Source organism: Neoarius graeffei, chromosome 16 (assembly GCF_027579695.1).
Source record: "Neoarius graeffei isolate fNeoGra1 chromosome 16, fNeoGra1.pri, whole genome shotgun sequence".
Classification (NCBI taxonomy): Eukaryota; Metazoa; Chordata; class Actinopteri; order Siluriformes; family Ariidae; genus Neoarius; species Neoarius graeffei.
The window spans coordinates 3,340,987-3,367,061 of NC_083584.1; the positions used below are offsets into that span (position 1 = coordinate 3,340,987).

The 26,075-nt window shown below is 42.7% G+C and overlaps 1 protein-coding gene across 1 annotated transcript; it reads right to left on the reverse strand.

Annotated features, from left to right (window-relative positions):
• Nucleotides 1-206: 206 nt before the first annotated feature.
• On the reverse strand, nucleotides 207-23,369 carry mreg (melanoregulin). Its single transcript, XM_060941944.1, has 5 exons — nucleotides 23,260-23,369; nucleotides 22,620-22,782; nucleotides 21,278-21,368; nucleotides 20,964-21,127; nucleotides 207-1,079 (listed from the first exon to the last, which is right to left on the reverse strand). Exons 1-5 carry the CDS (start codon nucleotides 23,349-23,351, stop codon nucleotides 879-881), a joined length of 711 nt encoding a protein of 236 aa, XP_060797927.1. The 5' UTR covers nucleotides 23,352-23,369; the 3' UTR covers nucleotides 207-878.
• Nucleotides 23,370-26,075: the final 2,706 nt, after the last annotated feature.

Here is a 26,075-nt window from a genome sequence, read left to right on the forward strand (position 1 = left end):
TTTCAAAACTTCCACATCATTGCATTCCGTTTTTATTTACAATTTGTACTTTGTCCCAACTTTTTTGGAATCGGGGTTGTATAAGACATTGTTTGTTTGTTTGTATTGTTAATTGAAGCACATTATGTAATGTTTTTGGTGTTTTAAAATTTAAATTAAGGAGAAAATTTTGAAAATATGAACACATGACAGTCCCAGAAAACACATTTGGTTAAGATTATTTTATTTACTGGTTTACACACACAAACACACTTTATTTATATTTTGTATTTACTTTGGTTTGTTATTATAAAAGTGAAAGGTGGTTGAACTACATGAGGTTGAAATTTAAAGCTGTTTCACCTTAAAAATATTCCAATCAGTCATTCATCAGCTCTGAGCTTTACAACTGGACCACAGATACTAAACCCTCACACTCACTGAACCCTCAGAATAAACCCTCATACTCACTGAACCCTCAGAATAAACCCTCACACTCATTGAACCCTCAGAATAAACCCTCACACTCACTAAACCCTCAGAATAAACACTCACTGAACCCTCAGAATAAACACTCCCTGAACCCTCAGAATAAACCCTCACACTCCCTAAACCCTCAGAATAAACCCTCACTGAACCCTCAGAATAAACCCTCACACTCACTGAACCCTCACGTTCACCTTACACTACGTCCTAAATCTAGTTGAACTTAAACATTAAAATCAGCCTCGCCCTAATCCTGTAATGTGACTCTTCACCCCAAATCCCTTAGAAGTGTTTATACTACTGTATATAAATGACATTCCTCAGCCTTTAACTCCCAGTGAACTGCTGTGAGCTCCATTCTAACCTTTAAACACACAGTGTGCTGTGGTGAGTGTGCAGTGAGTACAGTGCAGTTAATCATCCTGTCCACTCCTGTCTCCTCCATCACCATCATCATCCTCCTCTCCTGCATTCAGGTGCTGATTAACGCGTGACAGCAGCAGGGGCAGGTTTATCGTATTATCCTCCTCTTCGTCATCTTCATCCCTAGGAGGATAAAAACGGCGAGCTTTTGCCACAAAGTCTTCTGCAGCATCCAGATAAATCAAGCGGTCCTGAGAGAGAGAGAGAGAGAGACTGTTATGACCCTGGGTCATAATCTGTATTAATATTGATTTCTTTCTGTTGTTGCTGTTCTCCTTCCCTGCCTGAGGGGGGTGCTTTTCACCTGTTCCTGTGATTTTTCTTTCGGGATTTTCAGTTGTAGGTAGCAGCAGCTGATTGGACTGTGGTTGATGGCACCTGCTTTAAATTGCTTTCTGGAGAAGATTCCCATACCATATCCATACCATCTTTATTTATAAGCGCTTTCACTCAACCACAGTTGAAAACAAAGTGCTGTACATGAAGAGTATGATTTAAAACATAAAACATAAAAACAGGTAAGACAATAAAATACAGCTAAAACAAGACCACAAAAAATAAAATAAATAAATAATAACAAACAAAACAAGTAAGATCAAATCAGTATCTCAGGTTGGGTTGAAAGCCAGTGAGTAAAAGTAGGTTTTAAGATACGTTTTAAAAGTGGACACAGAAGAAGCCTGTCTGATATACAGAGGCAGACTGTTCCACATCTTAGGGGCAGAAACTGAAAACGCTCTGTCCCCTCTAAGCCTCTGCTTTGATTTTGGTACCACCAGGAGCAACTGATCAGCTGACCTGAGCGACCGAGCAGGAACATACACTTGAAGCAGCTCTGAAAGGTAAGGCAGAGCAAGACCATGTAAGGATTTAAAAACAAAAGAAGTTTAAAATGAACTCTAAAAAACACAGGGAGCCAGTGAAGCGAAGCCAGGATGGGTGTTATGCTATCTCTCATACGTGAACCAGTTAAAAGACGCACAGCTGCATTCTGAACCAGCTGAAGACGTGAGAGGGATGACTGGCTAACTCCAAGATAGAGTGAATTACAGTAATCCAGCCGAGATGTAATAAAGGCATGGATTACAGTCTCAAAGTGCTCTCTGGAAAGAATAAGCTTTACTTTCGCCAGCTGCCTAAGATGAAAAAAGCTGGACCTCACGACATTAACAATTTGATGGTCCAGCTTAAAGTCACTGTCAATCTTAAAGCCCAGGTTGGTGACTGTGGGCTTTCGATGCAGTGCCAAGGGACCCAGGTCTATAGGGGGGCACTCACAGGAGCCACTGGGACCAGACACCATCACTTGTTTTTTTGTCATTAAAATTTAAAAAATTAAGGGCCATCCAGGATTTGACATCATTGAGACATTCAAGTAGGGGTCTAATTGAGTAGTCATCCTTTCATTTCTGTGGTACATAAATTTGGCTGTCATCAGCATAACAATGAAAAGAGATACCGTGCTTTCTGAGAATAGAGCCCAGAGGAAGTAAATAAAGTGAAAAAAGCAGGGGCCCTAAGATTGAGCCCTGTGGAACTCCACATACCAGGGGAGCGGAGGAGGACTCAGAATCCAAAATGTTTATGCTCATGGTTCTATCTGACAGATAGGACCTCAACCAGTCCAGAGCAGAACCACAAATGCCCACAAGATGCTGTAAATGATATAATAAAATGTTGTAGTCCACAACATCGAAGGCTGCAGTTAAGTCAAGCAGGACAAGAATCACATGATCCCCAGAATCTGATGCTACAAGGATGTCATTAAAAACTCTTAACAAAGCTGACTCTGTGCTATGAAGGGTTTTGAAACCTGACTGGAAGATCTCCATGATAATATGCTCATCCAAAAATGATTTTAATTGAGCAAAAACAACCTTTTCCAGAATTTTTGAAAGGAATGGTAGTTTGGATACAGGTCTATAATTGGCCAACACAGAGGGATCCAGACCAGATTTCTTAATTAATGGTTGCACAACTGCGTGTTTAAAATCCACAGGAACCACACCAGAAGACAGACTGGTGTTGATAATGGCAAGAACTGACTGACTTATACTTGGAAAAACCTCTTAAAAAACTTAGGAGGGACAGCATCATGGGGGAACCTGAAGGCTTAATGTGGTTTACCACCTTCTCTAACACTGACATAGTCACAGGTTCAAACTATCAAAGACAGCAGAACAAGAAACAAGAACAGAAGGGTCAGAGGCAGGAGCTGAGATCATAGCCCTTGTGGTGGCTACCTTATCAATAAAAAAATTCAGAAAAATTTCACATAACTCAGAAAAGGGTTCCAAGCTGCTGGTTTGAGAGGCATTTAGAACAGAATCAATGGTTTTAAATAATACCCGTGGATTATGATGATTTGATAAAATAATGTTAGACAGGTGTTCTCTTCTGGCCTCTTTAACAGTATTCTGGTAATGACGCCAGCAGGCCTTTAAAATATTCAGAGACACCTGCAGCTTGTCCTTCTTCCACCTGCGTTCAGCTTTTCGGCATTCCCGTCGGACTGCATGAGTTCTCTCATTAAACCAAGGCTCAGGTTTAGCTTTGAAGTGCTTGAGTTTAAATGGAGCTACAGAGTCCAGGATTGTTTGACAGGAGGAGTGAAACCAGGAACTAAGCTCCTCCATATTAAAAGACATGAAATCATCCATGACACAGAGCTGATGAAAAGCAGCAGAGAACTGACCAGCAGTGGAAGGGTTAAAAGTCCGACAGCTCCGAGCAGGAGCGTGAGTTTTAGCTTCAGCACAAGAAAAACTGACCTCAAATAATACAGACATATGGTCAGAAAACACATTTTCACAGATCTCCAGGTTGAACAAAGACAAACCATGTGAGAGAATGAGATCTAATGTTTGCCCAAGTTTGTGCATGAAACCAGACACAGACTGTAACAAGTTAAAAGAATCAGTAAGGCTCAAAAACTCCTTCACTAGTGGCTTATCAGGACAGCTCATCTCATCTCATTATCTCTAGCCGCTTTATCCTGTTCTACAGGGTCGCAGGCGAGCTGGAGCCTATCCCAGCTGACTACGGGCGAAAGGCGGGGTACACCCTGGACAAGTCACCAGATCATCACAGGGCAGGACAGCACACATGGATATTAAAATCTCCAATAATGAGAACGCGGTCGTAATCAGGCATGATTCCGGCTAAAAAGGTAATAAAATCATTTATAAAATCCTTATTATATTTGGGGGGTCAGTAGATGACAGCACACAGAACCGGGTCAGAACGGCCCACCTCAAACAAAGTCATCTCAAAGCTGGAGAATGAAAAAGAAGGAAAGCACTGCTTACATTTGTACTCATTTTTGTAAACAGTCGCCGTTCCTCCTCCTCGACCTGATGTCCGTGGGGAGTTAAAATAACAACTGACTGCTGGCAGAAGTTCAGAAAGAGCATCGGACTGACCAACACCCAGCCATGTCTCTGTCACATAGAGGAAATCCAGACAGTGGGAGCCAAAAAAATCCCTAAGGATAAAAGTTTTGTTTGCCAGTGATCTGGCATTTATCAGAGCAATCCTGGTAAGAGTCGGGGTCTGTGGTCCAGCAGGATGGGGAGCCAGGTTCAGTGGCCACAAGTTCTGGCGGTTTACCCTGCGCAGGTGAATCCGGGGGGAGCAGGGACGTCTTGGCCGGGATTCCTCAACTAAGCCGAACACAGGTACCAGACAGGCGTCGATGGGATCCAGGGAGTGCCGACATACAGACAAACGAAGACGCAACCCATACTCTGTCCAGGGAATGGAGGACAAACACCTCAAACAATCCTTGAGTTTTATCAGCCGACCACTGCGCTTGCCGCGGCGACGGTGATGCTTCCGCCGGGGGCATGAGACCAAGGTCCGGTGAAGGTAAGTTGGGATCTCCATTAGCAATGGGGGCAAAGTTTTCTGTCCACCATGATCAACTACTTGATTTTTGACAGAAAACCAGAGATCCAAGAGTGTTTGGTGATCATACACCAGCAGAGACTTGATCTGTTTAGTGTCAAGAATTAAAACCAACAAGAAAACAAACAAAAGTGACAGAGGTAGACAGCCAGCCACACACACCGGCCCCATCTTGAATTTTTTTTTTGGTGAAGATTGATGCGCTTCACTTTCTCTTGACTCCTAACTGGACCGTGCCTTGTTGTTGTTGACTGATTAAAGTGTTTGAGTTGTAAACAGTGTAAATAATTCCCTAAAAGCAGTCTGGGTAACTGTCCGCCTCTCGAGTGGGAGATCGCAAGTTCTACTCATGGTCGGCTCATACCAAAGACCATCATAAAAATGGTGCCTACTGCTGTCTGGCAAGGCACACTGCAATACATGTGAGTGAGGAGTCAAACTCTCGCAGTTACCAGAGGACCTGCCCCCACTGTAACCCTAGCTGTACAGGCGAGAGGCCAAGGGCTATGGAAATGGAGATCGGTGCCGTCCAATGCACCTTAAGGGCCTGGTTAGTACTGGGACGAGAGACTGTCTGAACCGTCAAATTCTGCTGTGGGAAGGACTTATGATGTTAGGGAGTTTAGTAAGGTTTATAAGGTGATTCTCTCTGTGCAATTACTTTTATAATGTGCAATACCTCATTCCATAATGTGAAACGCAACACATTCACCTCAGGACTGTGCACCTTACCCCCCTTACACCCCCCCTTTTTTCTTTCTCTCTCTCTCTCTCTCTCTCTCTCACTCTACACACTGTTTTGCACTGTTATTGGATGCTTTAATCTCATTGTACGTGTATAGTGACAATAAAGGCATTCTATTCTATTCTAAGATCCCTGTATTTTATTTTTTTTTCTTTTATTGTCCAGGTAAGTTAGTGGACATTTAAATAGACTGTTTTGTTTATTATTTCGGGCCGTGCTCACACTGATGCCGATTTTATCTGTGCTGAAATAAACAAGTTGTGTTTTGGACTGCAGTCGGTTGTGTGTCACACATAGTGCTAGCGACCAGAGTTTGTTGCAGCCTCCAAACATGGCCACCATGGACGACAACTCCCAAACACCTCATGGTACTCCCTCTCTGGAATTCTAATCATCACCACACCTGCACTTCATTAGATAAAGTACTTAAAGACTCTAACTCCAACTCATCAGTGTGAAGTATTGCTCAGCATTTTACTACCTGACCCTACTGAGCCATTGTTCATTGTGTTGACTTCCTGTGACTCTGACACTGGTTTCATTTGTTTCTGCCTCCGATTATTTGTCTAATCTTCTATAGTCTGTCTGCACATCACTCAACCCCTGGCTTTCCCCGACTACAAGTTTGCCTCTCAATTCGGATTTGTTTACCATTTTGCGATGTACCCGCTGCTCTCCCCTGCGACTGCTTCTGTAAGTTCCTGCTGTTTCTGACAGGATACTTCACCTACATCATGGACACAGCAGAGGAGGCGAAACAAACTGCTCTCTCACTGCAGGGATGATTGTCAGATGAACATCAGCAGATGTTGAGTGATTTGGACATCTGTATATCCCAACTCACCGTTGGTGTATTGCAGGCCCTCCTAACATGTTCCGCGCCCACTCTCAACCCATCTACATTCATGCCCCAGCCAAATAAATTCTCCAGAGAAGTTTTGGAATGTAAGGGGTTCCTACTCCAGTGTTCGCTCTTTTTCACGGCACAATCTGGCACCACCAAACAGCAAAAGATCTCCCAATTCATTAACCTGCTCTATGGAAAAGTGCTTAACTGAGCCACCACCATGTGGGAGAGAGTCGGCGAGCTCACAGCCTCATATGACCGCTTCATTGAACTATTTAAGAGAGTGTTCAATCATCAGCCTGAGGGTGTAAAGGTTGATGAAAAACTCCTGACTATTCAACAGGGAGAAAGATGAAAGGGAGAATATGCACTCAAGTTACACACACTCACCACAGGGAGCAGCTGGAATGAACTGACTTTGAAAGCTGTGTTCCGCCAAGGCTTAGACCCATTCAAACTCACCGAGTTAGCGTGCCATGATAACCAGCAGACCCTTGACTCTCTTATCAACCTGGCCATCAGTTTGGACAATTTCCTCCATAACGAGCCATTCTTACAAACTTCTCCGGGCAGCACCCAACTTACCCCGCCTCCCAAGCCCATGGAGGTTTCCAACACATGCATGCCATGGTCTGAACAAGAGAGAAAATACAGAGAGGGGCTATGCTACTACTGTGGAGGATCTGGTCACCTCCTGGCTCACTGCCCTATCCGATCTCCAAATCCCCAGAGACATGACAACAGTGGGAGGCACTCAACCAACACCACCACTTCCCCAGTGATTTCCAAAACCTTTTTACCACACCTATTCCTCAAGCTAAAAGTGTTATTAAATCTCTTAGAGTCCTGCCATACTCTCTCTGCTCTGATAGACTCCAGGGCCATGGGCAGTTTCATTGACTGTGAGGTCGTTCAAAGACTCCAGCTGCCCATGCATGAACTCCCACAACCCATAGGCCTCCAGGCCACTGATGACAGACCCATTGGGGAGGAGTTTGTCACCATCTGTACAGTACCCCTGGAGATTCAGGTGGGTGCCTAGCATAAAGAAACTATATCCCTGTTCGTGACTTGTACCAAGGACCAAGCCATCATACTGGGGTTTCCCTGGTTACAACTACATGACCCTCTCATTTCCTGGGAGCACAGAGAAATCCTCCATTGGTCACCCACCTGTCAACAGCACTGCCTTCACCTACCCCGGATTACCCTAGCCTCCACCTCCATGGAAAGCCCGGCACGAGGTGGCACTGAATACATCCCTACCTGCTACCATGAGTTCAAGTTCAAGGAGGTCTTCAGTAAGGGAAAGACCAATGGGCTGCCTCCCCACAGACCTTACGATTGTGCAGGCACCACACCACTACGCTGTTGCATCTACCCCCTGTCCCTCACTGAACAGAATGCTATAGAGGAGTATGTACAGGAGGCCTTACAACAAGACTATATCTGACCTTCCACATTACCTGCATCTGCAGGATTCTTCTTTGTAGAGAAGAAATGGGGGGGGGCCCTCAGGCCCTGCATTGACTGAAGAGGACTCAATCAAATCACTGTTAAGTATTCATATCCACTGCCACTGGTACGATTGGCTCTAGAACAGCTCTGATCAGCCTGTATCTTCATGAAACTGGACCTTAGGAGCACCTACAACCTGATGCATATCCGTGAGGGGGATGAATGGAAGATAACATTCAGCACCTCTTCCGGGCACTTTGAGTACTGTGTAATGCCATATGGGCTATCTTGTGCACCCAGAGTATTTCAATGTTTCATCAATGATGTTCTTAGAGACATGCTGGGCTGCTACATCATTGCTTATATTGATGACATCCTAATATACTCCCCAGACAAGGAAAGTCATGTGAAACAAGTTAGAACTGTGCTCTCCCGGCTCCTTGACAACCACTTGTACGTGAAGGCAGAAAAATGCAAATTCCATGCTTCACAGATCTCATTCCTGGGTTATGAGATCAATGCAAAGGGAGTTAGTATGGACTCAGATAGGCTTGTAGTACTCGAGTCCAGGGCTCGGACTCGAGTCCGACTTGTGCCCTAATTTTAAGGACTCGTGACTTGACTTGGACTTGAGCACTGATGACTTGGACTTGGACTCATAAATTGGAGATGAGGACTCAGATTTTTTCTTTATTTTTTTTAACATGCCATAATAATTTGGCATAATATATTTATATCTACATTAATTTTTGTACTAATTTCATGTAACAGTGTCATACCTGCCCGCCTTGACGCGTGCATCAGATAGACTCGGGTGTGCTCTGTAAATGACTCACACCTACACAGGATTAAGGCACAAACAGCATGCCGATATAAAAACTGTGAAAGCACACTTTGCAAAGTATTGAGTTGCGTTGCTGACACATTACCAAGCCTTATTTCCTTGTTTGGTTTCCTGATCCCTGATTTCCTGTTTCTAATCTTTGATCCTGCCGAGTCTACGATAGCCTGTTTGTGCCTTGCTTGACTTACAGTGGTGCTTGAAAGTTTGTGAACCCTTTAGAATTTTCTATATTTCTGCATAAATATGACCCAAAACATCATCAGATTTTCACACAAGTCTTAAAAGTAGATAAAGAGAACCCAGTTAAACAAACGAGACAAAAATATTATACTTTGGTCATTTATTTATTGAGGAAAATGATCCAATATTACATATCTGTGAGTGGCAAAAGTATGTGACCCTTTGCTTTCAGAATCTGGTGTGACCCCCTTGTACAGCAATAACTGCAACTAAACGTTTGCGGTAACTGTTGATCAGTCCTGCACACCGGCTTGGAGGAATTTTAGCCCGTTCCTCCTTACAGAACAGCTTCAAGTCTGGGATGTTGGTGGGTTTCCTCACATGAACTGCTCGCGTCAGGTCCTTCCACAACATTTCGTCTGGATTAAGGTCAGGACTTTGACTTGGCCACTCCAAAACATTAACTTTATTCTTCTTTAACCATTCTTTTTTTTAGACATATTTTTATTGAGATTTTCATATTGACCTTAAACATGAACATTTTAACAAATAAAATGAATACATTATCCCCCCCCCCCAATCTGGCAAAAAAAGAAAGAAAAAAGTTCACAGCAGTGCATAAATTACAGAACATTTTAAATTAATCACATTTCAAAATCATGAGTTTCCAAAAAATCTATGTAAGGCCTCCACAAGTGAGCAAAGTTCTTTTCTTTCTTTTTTACAATATATGTTAGTCTCTCCAGAGCTAGACAGGCCATCAGTTCCTTTGTCCACATTCCAGTAGAAGGTGCATCCACACTTTTCCATAACAATGTGATTATCCTTCTGGGTTGTAAAAGTCCAAAGTCGATAAGCAGCAACTGTTGTTGGTTCACAACAAAGTCTTCAGGGTATATTCCCAGTATACAGAGTTTGGCTCGCAAAGGAATCTCCCTTCCAACTACAACACCTATACATTCTGTTACACTCTTCCAGAATCGTTGTATCCTTGTACACTCCCATAAATGATGAATTAATGTACCTTTTTCCTCTCTGCACTTCACACAAATATCAGGGACATTAGGGAATATGTGATTTAACCTACTCAGTGTAAGATAGGTACGCATCAACCATTTTCATTGTAATAACATATTTTTTGTTAATAGACTGGGTCTGAGCCTTAGAACAAGCCCTTTCCCAATCAGCTTCATGAATATCCTCCTTTATGTCAATTCTCCATGCCTCCAGCTTTTTGGAAAATGACTCTTTTGAATAAGTTAATATTAACTCATAGAACAATGAGAACTGTCCTCTCCTATTCATGTGGGATAGAGTCAGTTCCTCAATCTTAGACAATGGAGGTATAGACAACAGTTGTTTATATGTGGATAAGATAAAATGTTTCAGCTGCAAGAATTTAAAGAAATGTTTTCTTGGAATATCATATTTCTCACACAGCTGATTATATGACATTAAGTTGCCCTCTGCGCATAGATCTGAAATTTTCGCAACACCTTTGTTAAACCACATCTTAAATCCACCATCTGCTCTCCCCGGTATAAAACAATTATTGCCCCATATAGGGGAAAACTGGGATAATGCTGGTGTGTCTCCACCATGTTGGTGTGCGGAGTACCACACTGAGATGGTATTATGAAGAAAGGGATTCTTTGTCTGTTTAACTAGGCTTTTGACACTTGTTGAATATAAATAAAGCTTGAGAGGAAGCCCTGATGTTGATATCTGCTCTATAGTCACCCATGCTGGGAGGGGAGCTACTGAAAAATAATACATTGCTGACCTTAGCTGGGCAGCCCAGTAATACAATTTTAGATTGGGGAGCTGAAGCCTCCCTCTTTCATATGGAAAATATAATAGCCTTAGTTGTAGTCTGGCCTTTTTATTATTCCAGATGAACTGATTCAACAAATCATTAATGTTGTGAAAGAAAGTGTCAGGTAAAGGAAGCGGAAGTGACTGAAAAAGATACAAAAACTTTGGTAAGACTAGCATTTTAATTATGTTTATGCGACCAATCATAGATATTGGCATTTGTGTCCATCGGTTTAGCATCTCCCTCACTCTGTCCACCAAGGGATCATAATTTAAAGAAACTATTTGTTTCACATCAGGACTAATTTTAACCCCTAAATATGTAAAACCTTCTTTTGTGGTTGCAAATGGTGTATTTACAATAGGCTGCAGTCTTTCATTTTCATTCAAAAACATTAGTGCCGATTTGGAATTATTTTATACCCTGATATATTTCCAAAGGTTTCAATTAAATTCACTAATTGGGGAATACGATCTTTTAAGTTTGTTAGGAAAATAATTATGTCATCCGCATACAAAGCTATGTGATGTTCATAGCCACCAATAGTTATACCCGTGATGCCTTCATGAGTTCTAATGGCCATAGACAAGGGCTCAATAGCCAACACAAATAGCAAAGGCGATAATGGACACCCTTGTCTGGTTGATCGTTGGAGAGTAAATGGTTTAGAGACATTATTATTGGTCAATATTTCGGCAGTTGGGCTTGTGTACAAGAGCTTTATCCACCTCAAAAAATTTACACCAATTCCAAACCGTGGGAGCACATTAAAAAGGAAGCCCCACTTGATCCTATCAAAGGCCTGGCGCGTGTCTAAGGATAAGATGGCTGTATCTCCAAAACTGTGTTTTTCATACAATATGTTCAGAACATGCCAGATATTATGAAATCCATGTCTATTTTTAATAAAGCCATTTTGATCATTACCGACAAGGTGCGGAAGATACAACTCTAGCCTTCTGGCCAAGGTCTTGCAGAGTATTTTGATATCACACCCTATCAAACTAATAGGTCTGAAAGAAGAGCACTCGTTCGGTGGTTTGTTTGGTTTCAGAATTAAGGTTATTATTGCAAGTCTCAAGGATGGAGGGAGTATTCCTTTTGCATAGGATTACTTATACATGGCCAATAGTGGTACCAGAAGTTTCTCCCCAAATCTCTTATAAAATTCAATAGGAAAGCCATCCGGCCCTGGTGCTTTCCCACTCTGCATACTTTGAATGGCCTCTGCTAATTCTTTCACTGTTAGACTGCAATCCAATTCCTGTTGTTCATTTTCTGACAAGGTCTGAAATTTCAACTGATCAAAAAAAGAATTTTGACTCTCTAAATCATCTAAACACTCTGATGCATACAAGGACTCATAAAAATCCCTAAAAATGTTATTGATCTCCACTGGTTCTGAAATCACATCACCTACAGGTGTCTTGATGTTATTGATCGCCCTGTCTAACTGTTTTTTCTTGAGTCGCCAAGCCAGTAGTTTACCACATTTTTCTCCTTGATCATAATAAGACTGTTTTAGCCACATTAACCTTTTTGCAACTTTTTCTATGGATAACTTATTATATTTTGCTCTCATAATTTGCAATTCCTTTGCTTTCTGCTGGTTGTAATTATTATACAAGTCTTGTTCCAACAGTCTAATTTGATTTTCAATTGTTTCCATTTCCATACGCTGTTGTTTGGCTTTGGATTTCGTATAACTAATAATTTCCCTTCTAATATATGCTTTAAACGCCTCCCATCTAACACAGGTGTCAGTCTGATCAAGATTGATTTCAAAATAATTATTAATACGTTCTTCGGCAAATTTTATAAACTCTGCATCCTGCAGCAACTCAATGGGAAATCTCCATCTCTTAGAATTGTAAATAAGTGTATCTATATGCAAATTTAATGATACAGCTGGATAATCACTTATGACAATGCTATCATACCACTCTTTAATTTTTGAAAGAAATCCGAAAGAGACCAAAAAATAGTCAGCTCGCGAGTGGGTGCCATGTGTGCTTGAATAACAGGAGTATTCAACTCTATCTGGGTGCAATTCCCTCCATATTTCAACCAAATTCAAATTTTTACAAGACTGCAGCAATATTCTCCTTGTCTGCATATGAATAGAGTCAAGGTTAGTAGAGTGATCTTTTATGGGCACTAAAGTGTGATTAAAATCACCACCAATTATGTACATACCTTGCAGGGTAGACAGAGTAAGCAAGAGATTCTGAAAAAATCTTGGGTTGTCATCATTTGGACCATAGATGCAAACCAGTTTCAATTTATGTGTGGATATGCTACCCTGGATGATGATATATCTACTATAATGATCACAAATAACATTAGCAGTTTGGAACGGTAAAGATTTATGTATAAGTATGAGCACCCCTCTAGCATGATGGAGCACAAAAAACCTGACCTGGCCATCTTTTTTGTAATCTATCAATTTCTGCTGCTCTTAAATGTATCTTCTGCAAGAAAACTATTTGGGACTTAAGTTGTCTGATTCTGTTTAAAACCTGCTTAATTTTGGCCATTTCTCTCAGCCCCCTAACATTCCAACTGGTAATTTTTATTTTAGACATATTGGTGTTTTAATTTTGTGAATAAGATGTAATTCTGTCCAGTCGCAGAAACCAAGCAAATAAATAAAGATACTGCTGTTGAAAACACACACACAAAAAAACAAAAACTATGAACATATACAATTTTGCCGGATATCTTCCCTCCCCTTTGCCCCAAGCACTTCCCAAACTGAAGTGCTTTAAGTCTGAACATTATACCCGCTGTTCCCAAAAATTTCACTAAATAACTGAGGAGCACTAATCCACATTTACATGAGGAGCAGTTAGTCTACGTGAGCCTTTAAACTGAAATCTTAACCCATCACCAATCGTGCACAACACATCTCTTAACAGTAATTATTAGTAATTATTTCCCCCGGATATTCAAAAGAACAGATTGGTCCATGTAAAGAAATAAATTTAAATTTATCCCCCTCCCTTTGCAAACATCTTTATCATTTTGTATAAACTAAATGAATTTCAATAAAAACATAATAAAATAAAATAATTTAGCTGAAGGTTTTAGACTTTATCTTTATAATAATGATGACTTTATCAAACATCAAACTCAAAATGCTGGGGGGACAAAATAAGACTGGGCCCTGTTCACACTCTGTATAGATTGCTCATTATTAACAATATATACATTTTATATATATAAAAATAAAAGGAAGTGTGTTGGGTCATTTATAACATTTGCATTTGCATTGCCAGTCCCATTAGCCCATCTTACCAGTGTCGCCTGTCATCAGAGGCTGACTGTATGTGCGAAGAACAGAGTTTATCCTTTAGGTTGATTTCACAGTGAAATTCCTCTGCTTCATGCGGTGAAGAAAAGAGGAACATCTTCCCATCATGGACCACTCTCATCTTGCAAGGATTCAGTTGTAATCCCCGGAATGCTCCCATCTCGGTGAACAACTTTCTGGCCGTATTAAACTCCCGGTGTTTCCTCATCGTTTCTGCTGAAAGGTCCTGTACAAAAGTGATTTTATTTCCATTGTGTAGGATATTCTTCTGTGATGAAAGACAATAAACAGTCTCCCTATCCTGGAATTTCCAGAAGCATATAAGAACGCCCTTGTGTTGGTTAGGCTTCGCCGGTGCCAAGGTGCGATGTACCCTTTCCAATACCGGGGTCTGGTCCGCACTGAGCCCCAGCCACTTCGGTAACATTTCCCGGATAAAGTCCAGCAGTGGTTGTGTACCCTCGGCATCTTCTTGGAGACCAAACGCACGTAGGTTCTTCCTTCTCCTACGGTTCTCTAAGTCGTCAGTCTTCGTCTCCAGGTATGCCAGCCATTTTAAAGATGAAGCTAATTCCGCCTGTACTTTCTTAAGTTCTTCCTCTGCCGTGTTCACTCGGCCCTCTGTTTCTTCGATGTGTTTAGTATGTTCTGACACGTCCTGTTTAACTTCAGCCACTTTACCCTCTAGTGCTATTATATCATTGTTCACATCTCCAAGACGGTAATTAATGCCGTCCAGTTTTAGTCCAAACTCAGAGCGGAGTGACTTTAGCTCTGTTAGCACATCTGCTATGTCAGCCATCTTACTGGTTTCCACACGTTCAGGTGTTGAGGCCTTTTTCTTGTTGTAAGCGGTCGATTTGCGAGCTCAAGTAAAAATGTTGCATTCCTTTGTTGCATGACATGTTGACATAGTTGACATTAAGTGGGAAATCTGAATTCCAAGCCACTATCCAGGGAATAAAAGGATTTTTGTGCATGGTTGACTGGAGCCCCTCTTCTAAGTTGCCATCTTTGTCGGGTCACGTGACCCCTCCCCCTTCTTTAACCATTTTTTGGTAGAACAACTTGTATGCTTAGGGTCATTGTCTTGCTGCATGACCCACCTTCTCTTGAAATTCAGTTCATGGACAGATGTCCTGACATTTTCCTTTAGAATTCGCTGGTATAATTCAGAATTCATTGTTCCATCAATGACGGCAAGCCGTCCTGGCCCAGATGCAGCAAAACAGGCCCAAACCATGATACTACCACCACCATGTTTCACAGATGGGATAAAGTTCTTATGCTGGAATGCAGTGTTTTCCTTTCTCCAAACATAACGCTTCCCATTTAAACCAAAAAGTTCTATTTTGGTCTCATCCGTTCACAAAACATTTTTCCAATAGCCTTCTGGCTTGTCCACATGATCTTTAGCAAACTGCAGACAAGCAGCAGTGTTCTTTTTGGAGAGCAGTGGCTTTCTCCTTGCAACCCTGCCATGCACACCATTGTTGTTCAGCGCTCTCCTGATGGTGGAGTCATGAACATTAACATTAGCCAATGTGAGAGAGGCCTTCAGTTGCTTAGAAGTTACCCTGGGGTCCTTTGTGACCTTGCCGACTATTACACGCCTTGCTCTTGGAGTGATCTTTGTTGGTCGACCACTCCTGGGGAGGGTAACAATGGTCTTGAATTTCCTCCATTTGTACACAATCTGTCTGACTGTGGATTGGTGGAGTCCAAACTCTTTAGAGATGGTTTTGTAACCTTTTCCAGCCTGATGAGCATCAACAATGCTTTTTCTGAGGTCCTCAGAAGGTCCTTTGTTCGTGCCATGATACACTTCCATAAGCGTGTGTTGTGAAGATCAGACTTTGATAGATCCCTGTTCTTTAAATAAAACAGGGTGCCCACTCACACCTGATTTGTCATCCCACTGATTGAAAACACTTGACTCTAATTTCACCTTCAAATTAACTGCTAATCCTAGAGGTTCACATACTTTTGCCACTCACAGATATGTAATATTGGATCATTTTCCTCAATAAATAAATGACCAAGTATAATATTTTTGTCTCATTTGTTTAACTGGGTTCTCTTTATCTACTTTTAGGACTTGTGTGAAAATCTGATGATGTTTTAGGTCATATTTATGCAGAAATATAGAAAATTCTAAAGGGTTCACAAATTTTCAAGCACTACTGTACTGCCTGTTTCACAATTTTACAATTTTGCCTGCCATTCTGGATTGTTTACCTGTCTTTACTTGTATTAATAAACACACCTTCTACACTTACATCCGTCTCCTAACCATCTCTAACAGAATACGTCACACTCCCTGACAAAGAGAAGCACATTCACTTGTTCATACATCATGTTCAGGAACAAACTAATGTTAATGGCACTGAAACACTGTCAAATGGTACGGTTGGAGTATTGGACTTGACTCGGACTTAATTTGGATCAATAATGGACTCGACTCAGACTCGACTCGAAATTTTCTTTAATGACTTGGACTTGACTCAGACTTGAACACTGGGGACTCGAGACTGGACTCGATTTCGAGGTTTAGTGACCCGACTACAACACTGGATTCAGACAAGGTAGCCGCAGTCACAACATGGCCCACACCCACCACAGTAAAGGAGCTTCAACAGTTCCTGGGTTTTGCCAACTTTTATTGGAGGTTCATCCAGGGCTTTAGCACCATAGTCACTCCCCTCACTACATTACTCAAAAAGGGACCTGCGCGGCTCCAATGGAACCATGGAGCAAAGGATGCCATTTCCCAGCTCAAGTCAGTCTTCACCACCGCACTCATCCTCAAGCACCCAGACCCTGCAGAACCATTCACTGTAGAGGTTGACACCTCCAAGTCAGGAGTATGCAGCATATTGTCTCGACGCCTTGGAGAAAGACCCAAACTGCATTCTGTGTTGTTTTTCTCCAGTAAACTCACCCCAGCAGAACAAAATTACAACACTGGTAACAGAGAACTCTTAGCTGTCAAACTAGCCCTGGAAAAATGGAGACACTGGCTCGAGGGAGCCTCACATCCCTTTGTCATTCTCACAGATCACAAGAATCTAGAATATCTGAACTCAGTCAAAAGACTGAATCCTCGTCAGGCACATTGAGCCTTATTCTTTACTCATTTTCAGTTCTCTATCTCCTACCCACCCAGATCCAAGAATACTATAATTGATGCCCTCTCAAGAATTCATTCCTCCACTTCCTCCAACCAAGTATCCACACCCATTCTACTCACCCAGTGTTTTATTAACGCTCTCGCTTGGGAGTTTGACAAGGAATTGGCTCAAGCCCAACCCCACAACATCCCCAAAACCTGTCCCGCTGGTTTAACTTTTGTTCCTCAGCAACTTCGGGGCCACCTCATCACTTGGGCATACTTGTCACCAGTCACAGTACATACCAACAGCCATCACACATCAATTATTCGAGACAAAGTACTGGTGAGAGAACATGCTCTCAGAAATTAATGAATTCATTTCTTCCTGTGCTGCATGCACTCAAGCCAAGGTACCCCAGTCCCTGCCAGCAGGCAAGCTCATACCACTATCCACACCCCAATGCTCTTTGTCTCACACTGCCATACATTTCATCACCAATCTGCCCAATTCACAGGGTCACAGTTATCATGGTAATCATTGACTGATTCTCCAAAACCCTCCACCTCATTCCATTGTCTGGCTTACACTGTCAGGAATGGCAAGCTGAGGTGAAGTGAGGACCCAAGAGCAGACTCAGAAAACAGGCAGTGTAAAGTGAAAACTTCTTTAATGAAGTAGACAGCAGAAAGGCAAAGGTACGGTAGGGCTCAGGTGAAAATCGGTAGTCAAAAAACAGACCAGGAGGTCAAAAACACAGAGGAGCAGGTAGACATGATCAGGGACAAAAAAACAGGACAGAAAAATCTTCACAAAAACTGATGAACACAGGGACAAGGGAAATCCAGGCAGAGGTAGCAAACGACACAATTCAAAAGGACAGGCAGGCAAAAACAGGGATAAAAAACTGGACAGAAAAACAACAAAAAACTAGGAAAAATTCAGGGAGGGGGACTCAAGAAGACACAATACCAATGAGCTGTAGCAAGGCAAGAAAAGTCTACAAGAGACAGTCTGGCAAATGGAGTAGCTCCAAACAGTTCTTAAAAAGCCCTGGCTGATGGGAGAGGAGTGGTAGCAGGTGTGGGAGTGCCACTTCAGGAAATGGCCTTCAGCAAGGCAGGACTGAATTCCTGTCCTGGAGCCAGCATGGAAGTCCCACAATCTAAGGCATGGATGGACTGGACCGGACTGTGACATACACACAGCATTTGAAACAGTAGAATTAATTTTCACACGCATTCCAGTACTTTGGCATCCTGGAGGACATAGTGAATGATTGGGGCCCACAATTTACATCCACATTATGGTCAAAGTTCATGGACAAGCTGGGGTAGCAGTAAGCCTAACCTCCAGCTCCCACCCCTAATCCAATGGCCAAGTGGAAAGAGCAAACCAGGAAATAGGATACTTTTCAAGGGTATTCTATCTTGAAAATCCAAATGAGTGAGCCCAGTTTCTCCCATGGGTCTAATACACCCAGAACTCCTTCAAACACTCAGCCACACAGCTCACCCCATTCCAATGTGTACTTGGATACCAGCCACCATTATTTCCCTGGGACGACTCTCCCACAAACATCAAACCATCGATACCTGGTTCCAGCAAAGTGAACGTATATGGGAGCGCGCCCACCAACATCTTGAACAGGTGGTCCAAAGATACACGTACTATGCAGATAAGCACAGAGGGGAGACACCCATGTATGCTCCGGGAGACAGTGTCTGGGTCTCCACCAGGGACCTACGAGATCCCAACACCTGCAGGAAACTTAGTGCCAGGTACACTAGACCTTTCAAGTGTACCTTCAACAAATAAACAGGGTATCATACAAACTAGAACTCCCTCAACACTGCTGCATGTCCCCTATGTTCCATGTACCTTGTCTAAAGCCAGCCATTCCAGGTCCATCAGCAACAAGCATATTGAGCACAGAACCACCCACACCACATGACCTGGAGGGACAACAGGTATATCAGGTACACAAGATTCTCAACTCCCATCATAGGCAAGGCATCCTCAAGTATCTGGTAGACTGAGAGAACTACAGACCTGAGGAATGCAGCTGGGTCCAAGCTAAGGACATCCTGGATCCATTACTAACCCAAGAATTCCACGCCAGTCATCTGAAGAAATCAGCACCCAGAAAATGTGGGTGTCCCAGAATAGGAAACGCTCCCAGAGTGAGCGCCTCAGGGGGTGTTCTGTCACACATAGTGTGAGCAACCAGAGTTCATAGCATAACATTACATTACATAGCATTTATAAGACACTTTTATCCAGAACGACATACAACTAATGCAGAAGTCAGGTACACAAAGTGCTGAACTTCTAGACAAGAAAGTGGCAGCCTCCAAACGTGGCTGCCATGGACTACGACTCCCAAACACCTCATGGTTCTCCCTCACCTGAATTCTAATCAATCATCGCCATACCCACACTTCATTAACTAAAGTCATAGTCAGCTGTCCATCGCTAGTGATGATTGCTGCTCCATTAGGATGCGCAGAAATGCAGATGGGCCATGAGGCCCACACCAGAACGACAGAGTTGCCTGCAGCGGTGGCACTAATGGCCCGGCCAAGCTGCTATGGAATGCCTGGCCTCTTGAGCTCTCATATACTATTCTCCTCTCCTAACGAAGCGCCTTGCACAGTAAGGTAAAACAAACGATGTTGTGCCCCCATCGTGTTGTCTCTCTGGACCTCTAGACCTGATGCTAAGTGGTGCACAAAAGTGCCACAGACCTGATGGGTATGGAAGTTGCCCTGCAGTGACAGGCTGACTGACTTGCCAAGTGATGCTATCCATTGGCCATTTGAGTGGCTCTTCTGCATGCTGTCTGGTGGTGTGCCATGGACCCTGTTGGGTTCATCTGCCACATTGCACTGAAAAGTGCCCTGCTGCCAGTGCCTTATTGGTGATGTACTATTTAACCCATAGCTGGGACCCAGGCAGGTGCTACCACTCCGGGTCAGATCAGACCTGGGAGCAATGGTAATTAAGGGGTAACTCCACTTTCCCCAATACTCAAGTCCTCCTGGATCCTGAGACTCACCACCGGTTACAGTTTAACATCATACCTAGGACTGAATTTTAATTAACTAAAGTACTTAAGGACTAACTCCAACCCATCAGTGTGAAGTATCGCTCAGTGTGTTACTACCTGACCCTACCGAGTCATTGTTTATTGTATTGACTTCCTGTGACTCTGACTCGGGTTTCATTTGTTTCTGACTCCGATTATTCATCGAGTCTTCTATAGTCTGTACATCGCTCGACTCCTGGCTTTCCCCTGACTATGAGTTTGTCTCTCAATTGGGATTTGTTTACCAGTTTGCAACACACCCGCTCTCCCCTGTGACTGCTTCTGTAAGTGCCTGCCGTTTCTGACACTGTGGCACTGGTCATCCTTGGGAGTGGGGAACGGGCAAGTCACTTTTATGCTATGCTCAGGTTTCCCCTAGGCCTTAGCATAACACAGACAGACAGACAGACAGACAGACAGACAGACAGACAGAGAATAGTCAGGTGATTTGTTGTTGAATTTGTGGCAGTAGTTGATTGTTAAGCAGTCGTATGAGTTGTTTGGTGGTTATCAGGTTGTGTTTTATGAGTTTTGTGTATTGTTGCATTTTCACCTTGAGGACATTGAGCAGGAGAACTCAACACTTCTGTTCGATGACGATGGTGTGTGTAATTCTGACAGTCTACTGATGCTGTAAAGTGTTTTAGGCTACTGGCTAACAGTGTGTGTGTGTGTGTGTGTGTGTGTTTAGGGTTTCACTTTACTGCACTGATACAGTTATTTAGAGTACATACAGAGACTCTCTCTGACTCTCTCTCTCTCTCTCACCAGGATGAACAGGTATCTCTCAGGTGGAGCCTCCTTGCTGTTAAAGATGGACGTCTCCGAGTAAAGTGTCTGTAACAGGCTCCTGGCCGTCACTGCATTCCTCATTCGGTCATATGATGCATTCGCATTGACTGTCAGCAGAGACTCCGCCTCCTGCATAAAGCCTGACCAACCAGAGAGAGAAATAATAAATAGACCACTGAAGGAAATAAACCAAAAGTAACATGTAGAAGCAAATCTCTCTCTCTCTGTCTCTCTCTCTCACACACACACACAAACATACACCCCCCCCCCCCCCCCCCACACACACACACCTAGATTCTCCAGGATGATCTTCCACTTGTCTCTCACTTCCCTCCTCACTTCTCTCATTGCCTCGATATCCACACTCAGCCTCCTGTATCCCTGATAATAATAATAATAATAACAACAAAATTTTTTGGTGATGGTTGATAAATTTCTTCATTCATTTTTTTACAACCACCTACGGAGCTGTAGAGGGGACATGGTGAATAAAAAAAAAACAAAGCGTGGGAATGACTTATAAGGCGTGTGCACGAGATATTAATGCGCGCGCACGAGTTATAACCCGTGCGCACACTTTGCGTTAAGGCGTGCGCTCGGGTAGTTAAAAGTGAGGGGACGAGTTACAAATCGTTCCCTCGCTTTCATTAAGGCGTGTGCACGAGATATTAATACGTGCACTCGAGTTATAAAGGCGTGCGCACGGGTTATTAATAAGTGAGGGAACGTCTTAAAACGCCTTCCCTCGGTTTATATCCAAGGCGTGGGAATGATATCCTATGTCGTTCCCTCGACTTATTAAAATATTCCCACAATATCCTTGTTTTCGTTGATCTCGTTGCCTACACACACACACACACGTACACACAGGCTGTAGCTCACCATGGTAGCTCCGGAAATACTAGACGCTATTTTATTCTATTTTAATATTGGACTCAGATACACAGAAATCCTCGATGCACTTGCATCCCAACATGGCTTTATTATAAGTCTGAGACACCTCCCGGCGAAGCCCATTCTCTCTCAGAACTCTCTTGAGGTGTCTCAGACTTATAATAAAGCCATGTTGGGATGCAAGTGCATCGAGGATTTCTGTGTATCTGAGTCCAGTATTAAAATATAATAAAATAGCGTCTAGTATTTCCGGAGCTACCATGGTGAGCTACAGCCTGTGTACACGTGTATGTGTGTAGGCAACGAGATCAACGAAAACAAGGATATTGTGGGAATATTTTAATAAGTCGAGGGAACGACATAGGATATCATTCCCACGCCTTGGATATAAACCGAGGGAAGGCGTTTTAAGACGTTCCCTCACTTTTTAATAACTCGAGTGCACGTATTAATATCTCGTGCACACGCCTTAATGAAAGCGAGGGAACGATTTGTAACTCGTCCCCTCACTTTTAACTACCCGAGCGCACGCCTTAACGCAAACCGTGCGCACGGGTTATAACTTGTGCGCGCACATTAATATCTCGTGCGCATGCCTTATAAGTCGTTCCCACGCTTTATTTTTTTATTCACCATGTCCCCTCTACGGCTCCGTAACAACCTGCAAATGAGCTACTTATTCTACAAGCTGTGTGTGTGTGTGTGCGTGTGTGTGTGTGTGTGTGTGTGTGTGTGTACCTGTGAGCCCCTGCGTGTTTTAGCTCGGCTCTGCAGGAGGTTATAAAGTGCTCGGTCATCGTCTCTCTCTGAGTGTGATGGATCTCCAGGTTCACTCCACAGGTTCGTCTCCTGATCTCGTCTCTTTTTTGCCTCACGGTCAAAATACTCCAATGTCTCATTACTGACACACACACACACACACACACACACACACACAACTGCTCAGTTCTGGACTTTGATTGGTCAGAAGGTGTTGATTAATTCTCTCTAACAGCAGATCTGACAGTAGTGCAGGTTCATATGAATGCACTCGTTCTAATACGTTATTTTTCGTAACAACTCATTCACAGATGCTCCACTGATAATAAACAGAAGAAAAACATTCATATGGTGAAGTTTTCTGTCAGTTGAAATGTGTTTGTGTGATGTTTCTGGAAGGAGTCTCCAGTGTCAGTGCTGTGTATCAGTCAGACGTGAAGCTGTAAATGGTTAAAAACTACAAGCTGTCATTCCGACATGTTTACAAAATTATAATTGTTGGTAAATTGCTGTGGTGTAAGAGGAATAAAACACTTGGGGACATGCTGTTAGAGGAAAACAATCAACCTCAGGGTGTAACAGTGACTCCCTCAGGTGTGTGTGTGTGTGAGATAAATACCTGAATATCGGCCTCTTTTCTTCTTCGTCCTCATCACTGATGCAGCAGCAACAGCAGAATCGAGTGCAGAACCTTCTGAAGGCCGCACCCATCCTCACCCAGTGACACCAATGGAGGAATGAAGAGAAAAAGAAAAAAGAAAGGAGGGAGAGAGGGGTGTGGCCTGAGAAGAGGTGGGACTGTCCTGATCTCCCAGTGTGTCGTCTTTACATTCATCTCGGTCCTGTAGTAAACCTTAAAGTGGTCAAGTAGAGGATTTCTTCATTATCATCATCATCATCATCATCATCTCATCCTTTTTTCCCATGACAGTAATGAGACGATCTAAAAACTCACCATGCTCAAGTTTATCTGTAGATTCTAGAACACAGTCTGTTTCCTTTATTTAGATGTGAACATACGATAAAAAGCCCTGAGAAATTTCACATCAGTGTCAAATTAAAACGTAACGAATCTGTGGAAGTTTATTTGATCAGAGCATCTGATGATTGATCTGTTCACTCAAATGATTCAAAAGAGATGAGTCAGAGGAATCCAGGAACGCACACACACACTCCATGTGAACAGAGTCACAGTGCAGTCATGTGGAGCAACTGATCTTCCTCAAGCCCTCAGACTCGTCATCAAACACAAACCCTAAAGCACAGTGAGATTGGAGCTAAACCCTATCATTGACCCCGGCCCCACATCCATGCTCTGTTCAATCATTTGCATTGCAGTTCTCTCTTGGAGCACATATTCTTCTTCTCATTCTGAACTTGAGTGTTTATCAGCTGAGACACACACACCTCCCTTCTAGCGTTAATGAAATATCCATCGTTTGATCCGTCTGTCAACCAAGTGACAGTAAAGAACTCAGTCCCTTCATCTAGTTAAACTGATCACAGAGAGAGAGAGACGGAGGGTTTGATAACGCAGTAATCATGTGAGACAGCATGACTACAAGTCTTCACCAGCCTCAGGCTCGTTACCAAATAAAATACAACAAACTGTGTGTGTGTGTGTGTGTGTGGTGGTGGTGGTGGTGGGGTGTGTGTTCTGTCCTGGGGTAAGTTCGAACTCCTACCCTGCTCCCTATCTCTCTACACTGTAATAACTTTTACACCAGAATGTCCATTACACTGGAATAACTCTTGTTATGGCTCGTGATGTTTGGGTTCATTTTGTTGTGTCAAGACTCCTCTCAGGACTTTCCTGCTCCACTCAGGACCTTCCTGCTCCACCTGATCTGTCACCCACAAATAACATCACCATAAACCTACACCTTGTACAAACCTTGACCAGTCAAAGTTTGTACATGCCTTCTAATTCAGTATTTTTTCTTAATTTTTATGAGTTAAAAGTCACTTCACGTCTTAAAGTAATGATGGATGTCGTTTCTCTTTACTTAGTTATTCGGTTCTTGACATAATATGGATTACTACAGTTGTGGTGTTGAATAGGGTTATTTATTTATAGTATTGTTATTATTTACTATTTACTGTTTGATCTCAAATGCATTAAGAAGGCGAGAAACTCGTCCACTAATTAATGTTTGACGAGGCACCTGTAAATTGAAAAGTATTCCATGTGACTCCCTCATGAAGCTGGTTAAGAGAATGCCAATAGCATGTAAAGCGTAATCAAGGGAAAAACTGGATATGCTGAAGAATCTAAAATATTAAACACGTTTTTTAACACTTTTTTTATTTACCACATAATTCCAGATACACTATATTGCCAAAGGTATTTGCTCACCTGCCTTGACTCACATATTCCTAATCCATAGGGTTCAATATGACGTCAGTCCACCCTTTGCAGCTAGAACAGCTTCAACTCTTCTGGGAAGGCTGTCCACAAGGTTTAGGAGTGTGTTTATGGGAATTTTTGACCATTCTTCCAGAAGCGCATTTGTGAGGTCACACACTGATGTTGGACGAGAAGGCCTGGCTCTCAGTCTCCGCTCTAATTCATCCCAAAGGTGTTCTATCGGGTTGAGGTCAGGACTCTGTGCAGGCCAGTCAAGTTCATCCACACCAGACTCTGTCATCCATGTCTTTATGGACTTTGCTTTGTGCACTGGTGCACGGTCATGTTGGAAGAGGAAGGGGCCAGCTCCAAACTGTAAAAACAGTCTGCATGCCGAGGTGCTTGATTTTATACACCTGTGGCCATGGAAGTGATTGGAACACCTGATTCCGATAATTTGGATGGGTGAGCAAATACTTTTGGCAATATAGTGTATGTTCCAGATGTTATTTCAGAGTTTTGATGTCTTCAGTTTTGTTCTACGCTGTAGAGAATAGTCACAATACAGAAACACCTGTGAATGAGTAGAGTAGGGGTGCACAAACTTTTGACTGGAACTGAGGATATTTTGTGTATAATGTATATAGTTTTATCTTTAGCTGCGATGGAAGTCAGTGCCTTCAGGTTCAATTTGTTGTTGGTCACCTGGCTGTTTGTGTGTCTAATGGTTAGAGAAGCAGCTTTGGGACCAGAAGGTTGCCGGTTTGATTCCCTGGACCAGCAGGAACGGCTGAAGGACCCTTGAGCAAGGCACCGAACCCCCACTGCTCCCCAGGCTGCTGTATGTTGCTCTGGATAAAAGCGTCTGCTACATTCCGTTAATGTAATAATATTTCTGATTGTCAAGTCCATGCGTGTTTGTGTTCTGAGTATGCAGTGTCGCAAGGACTAATTAATATGCCCCTGTTCCAGATTAGAGGGGAATCACAGTGTGCACATATAATGATTCACTTAGATACTTTGGCCCAAATTTGTGGTCAATGATAGGAAAGCAAATTCTGTATCGTCCTTTAAATCACGCATAAGAA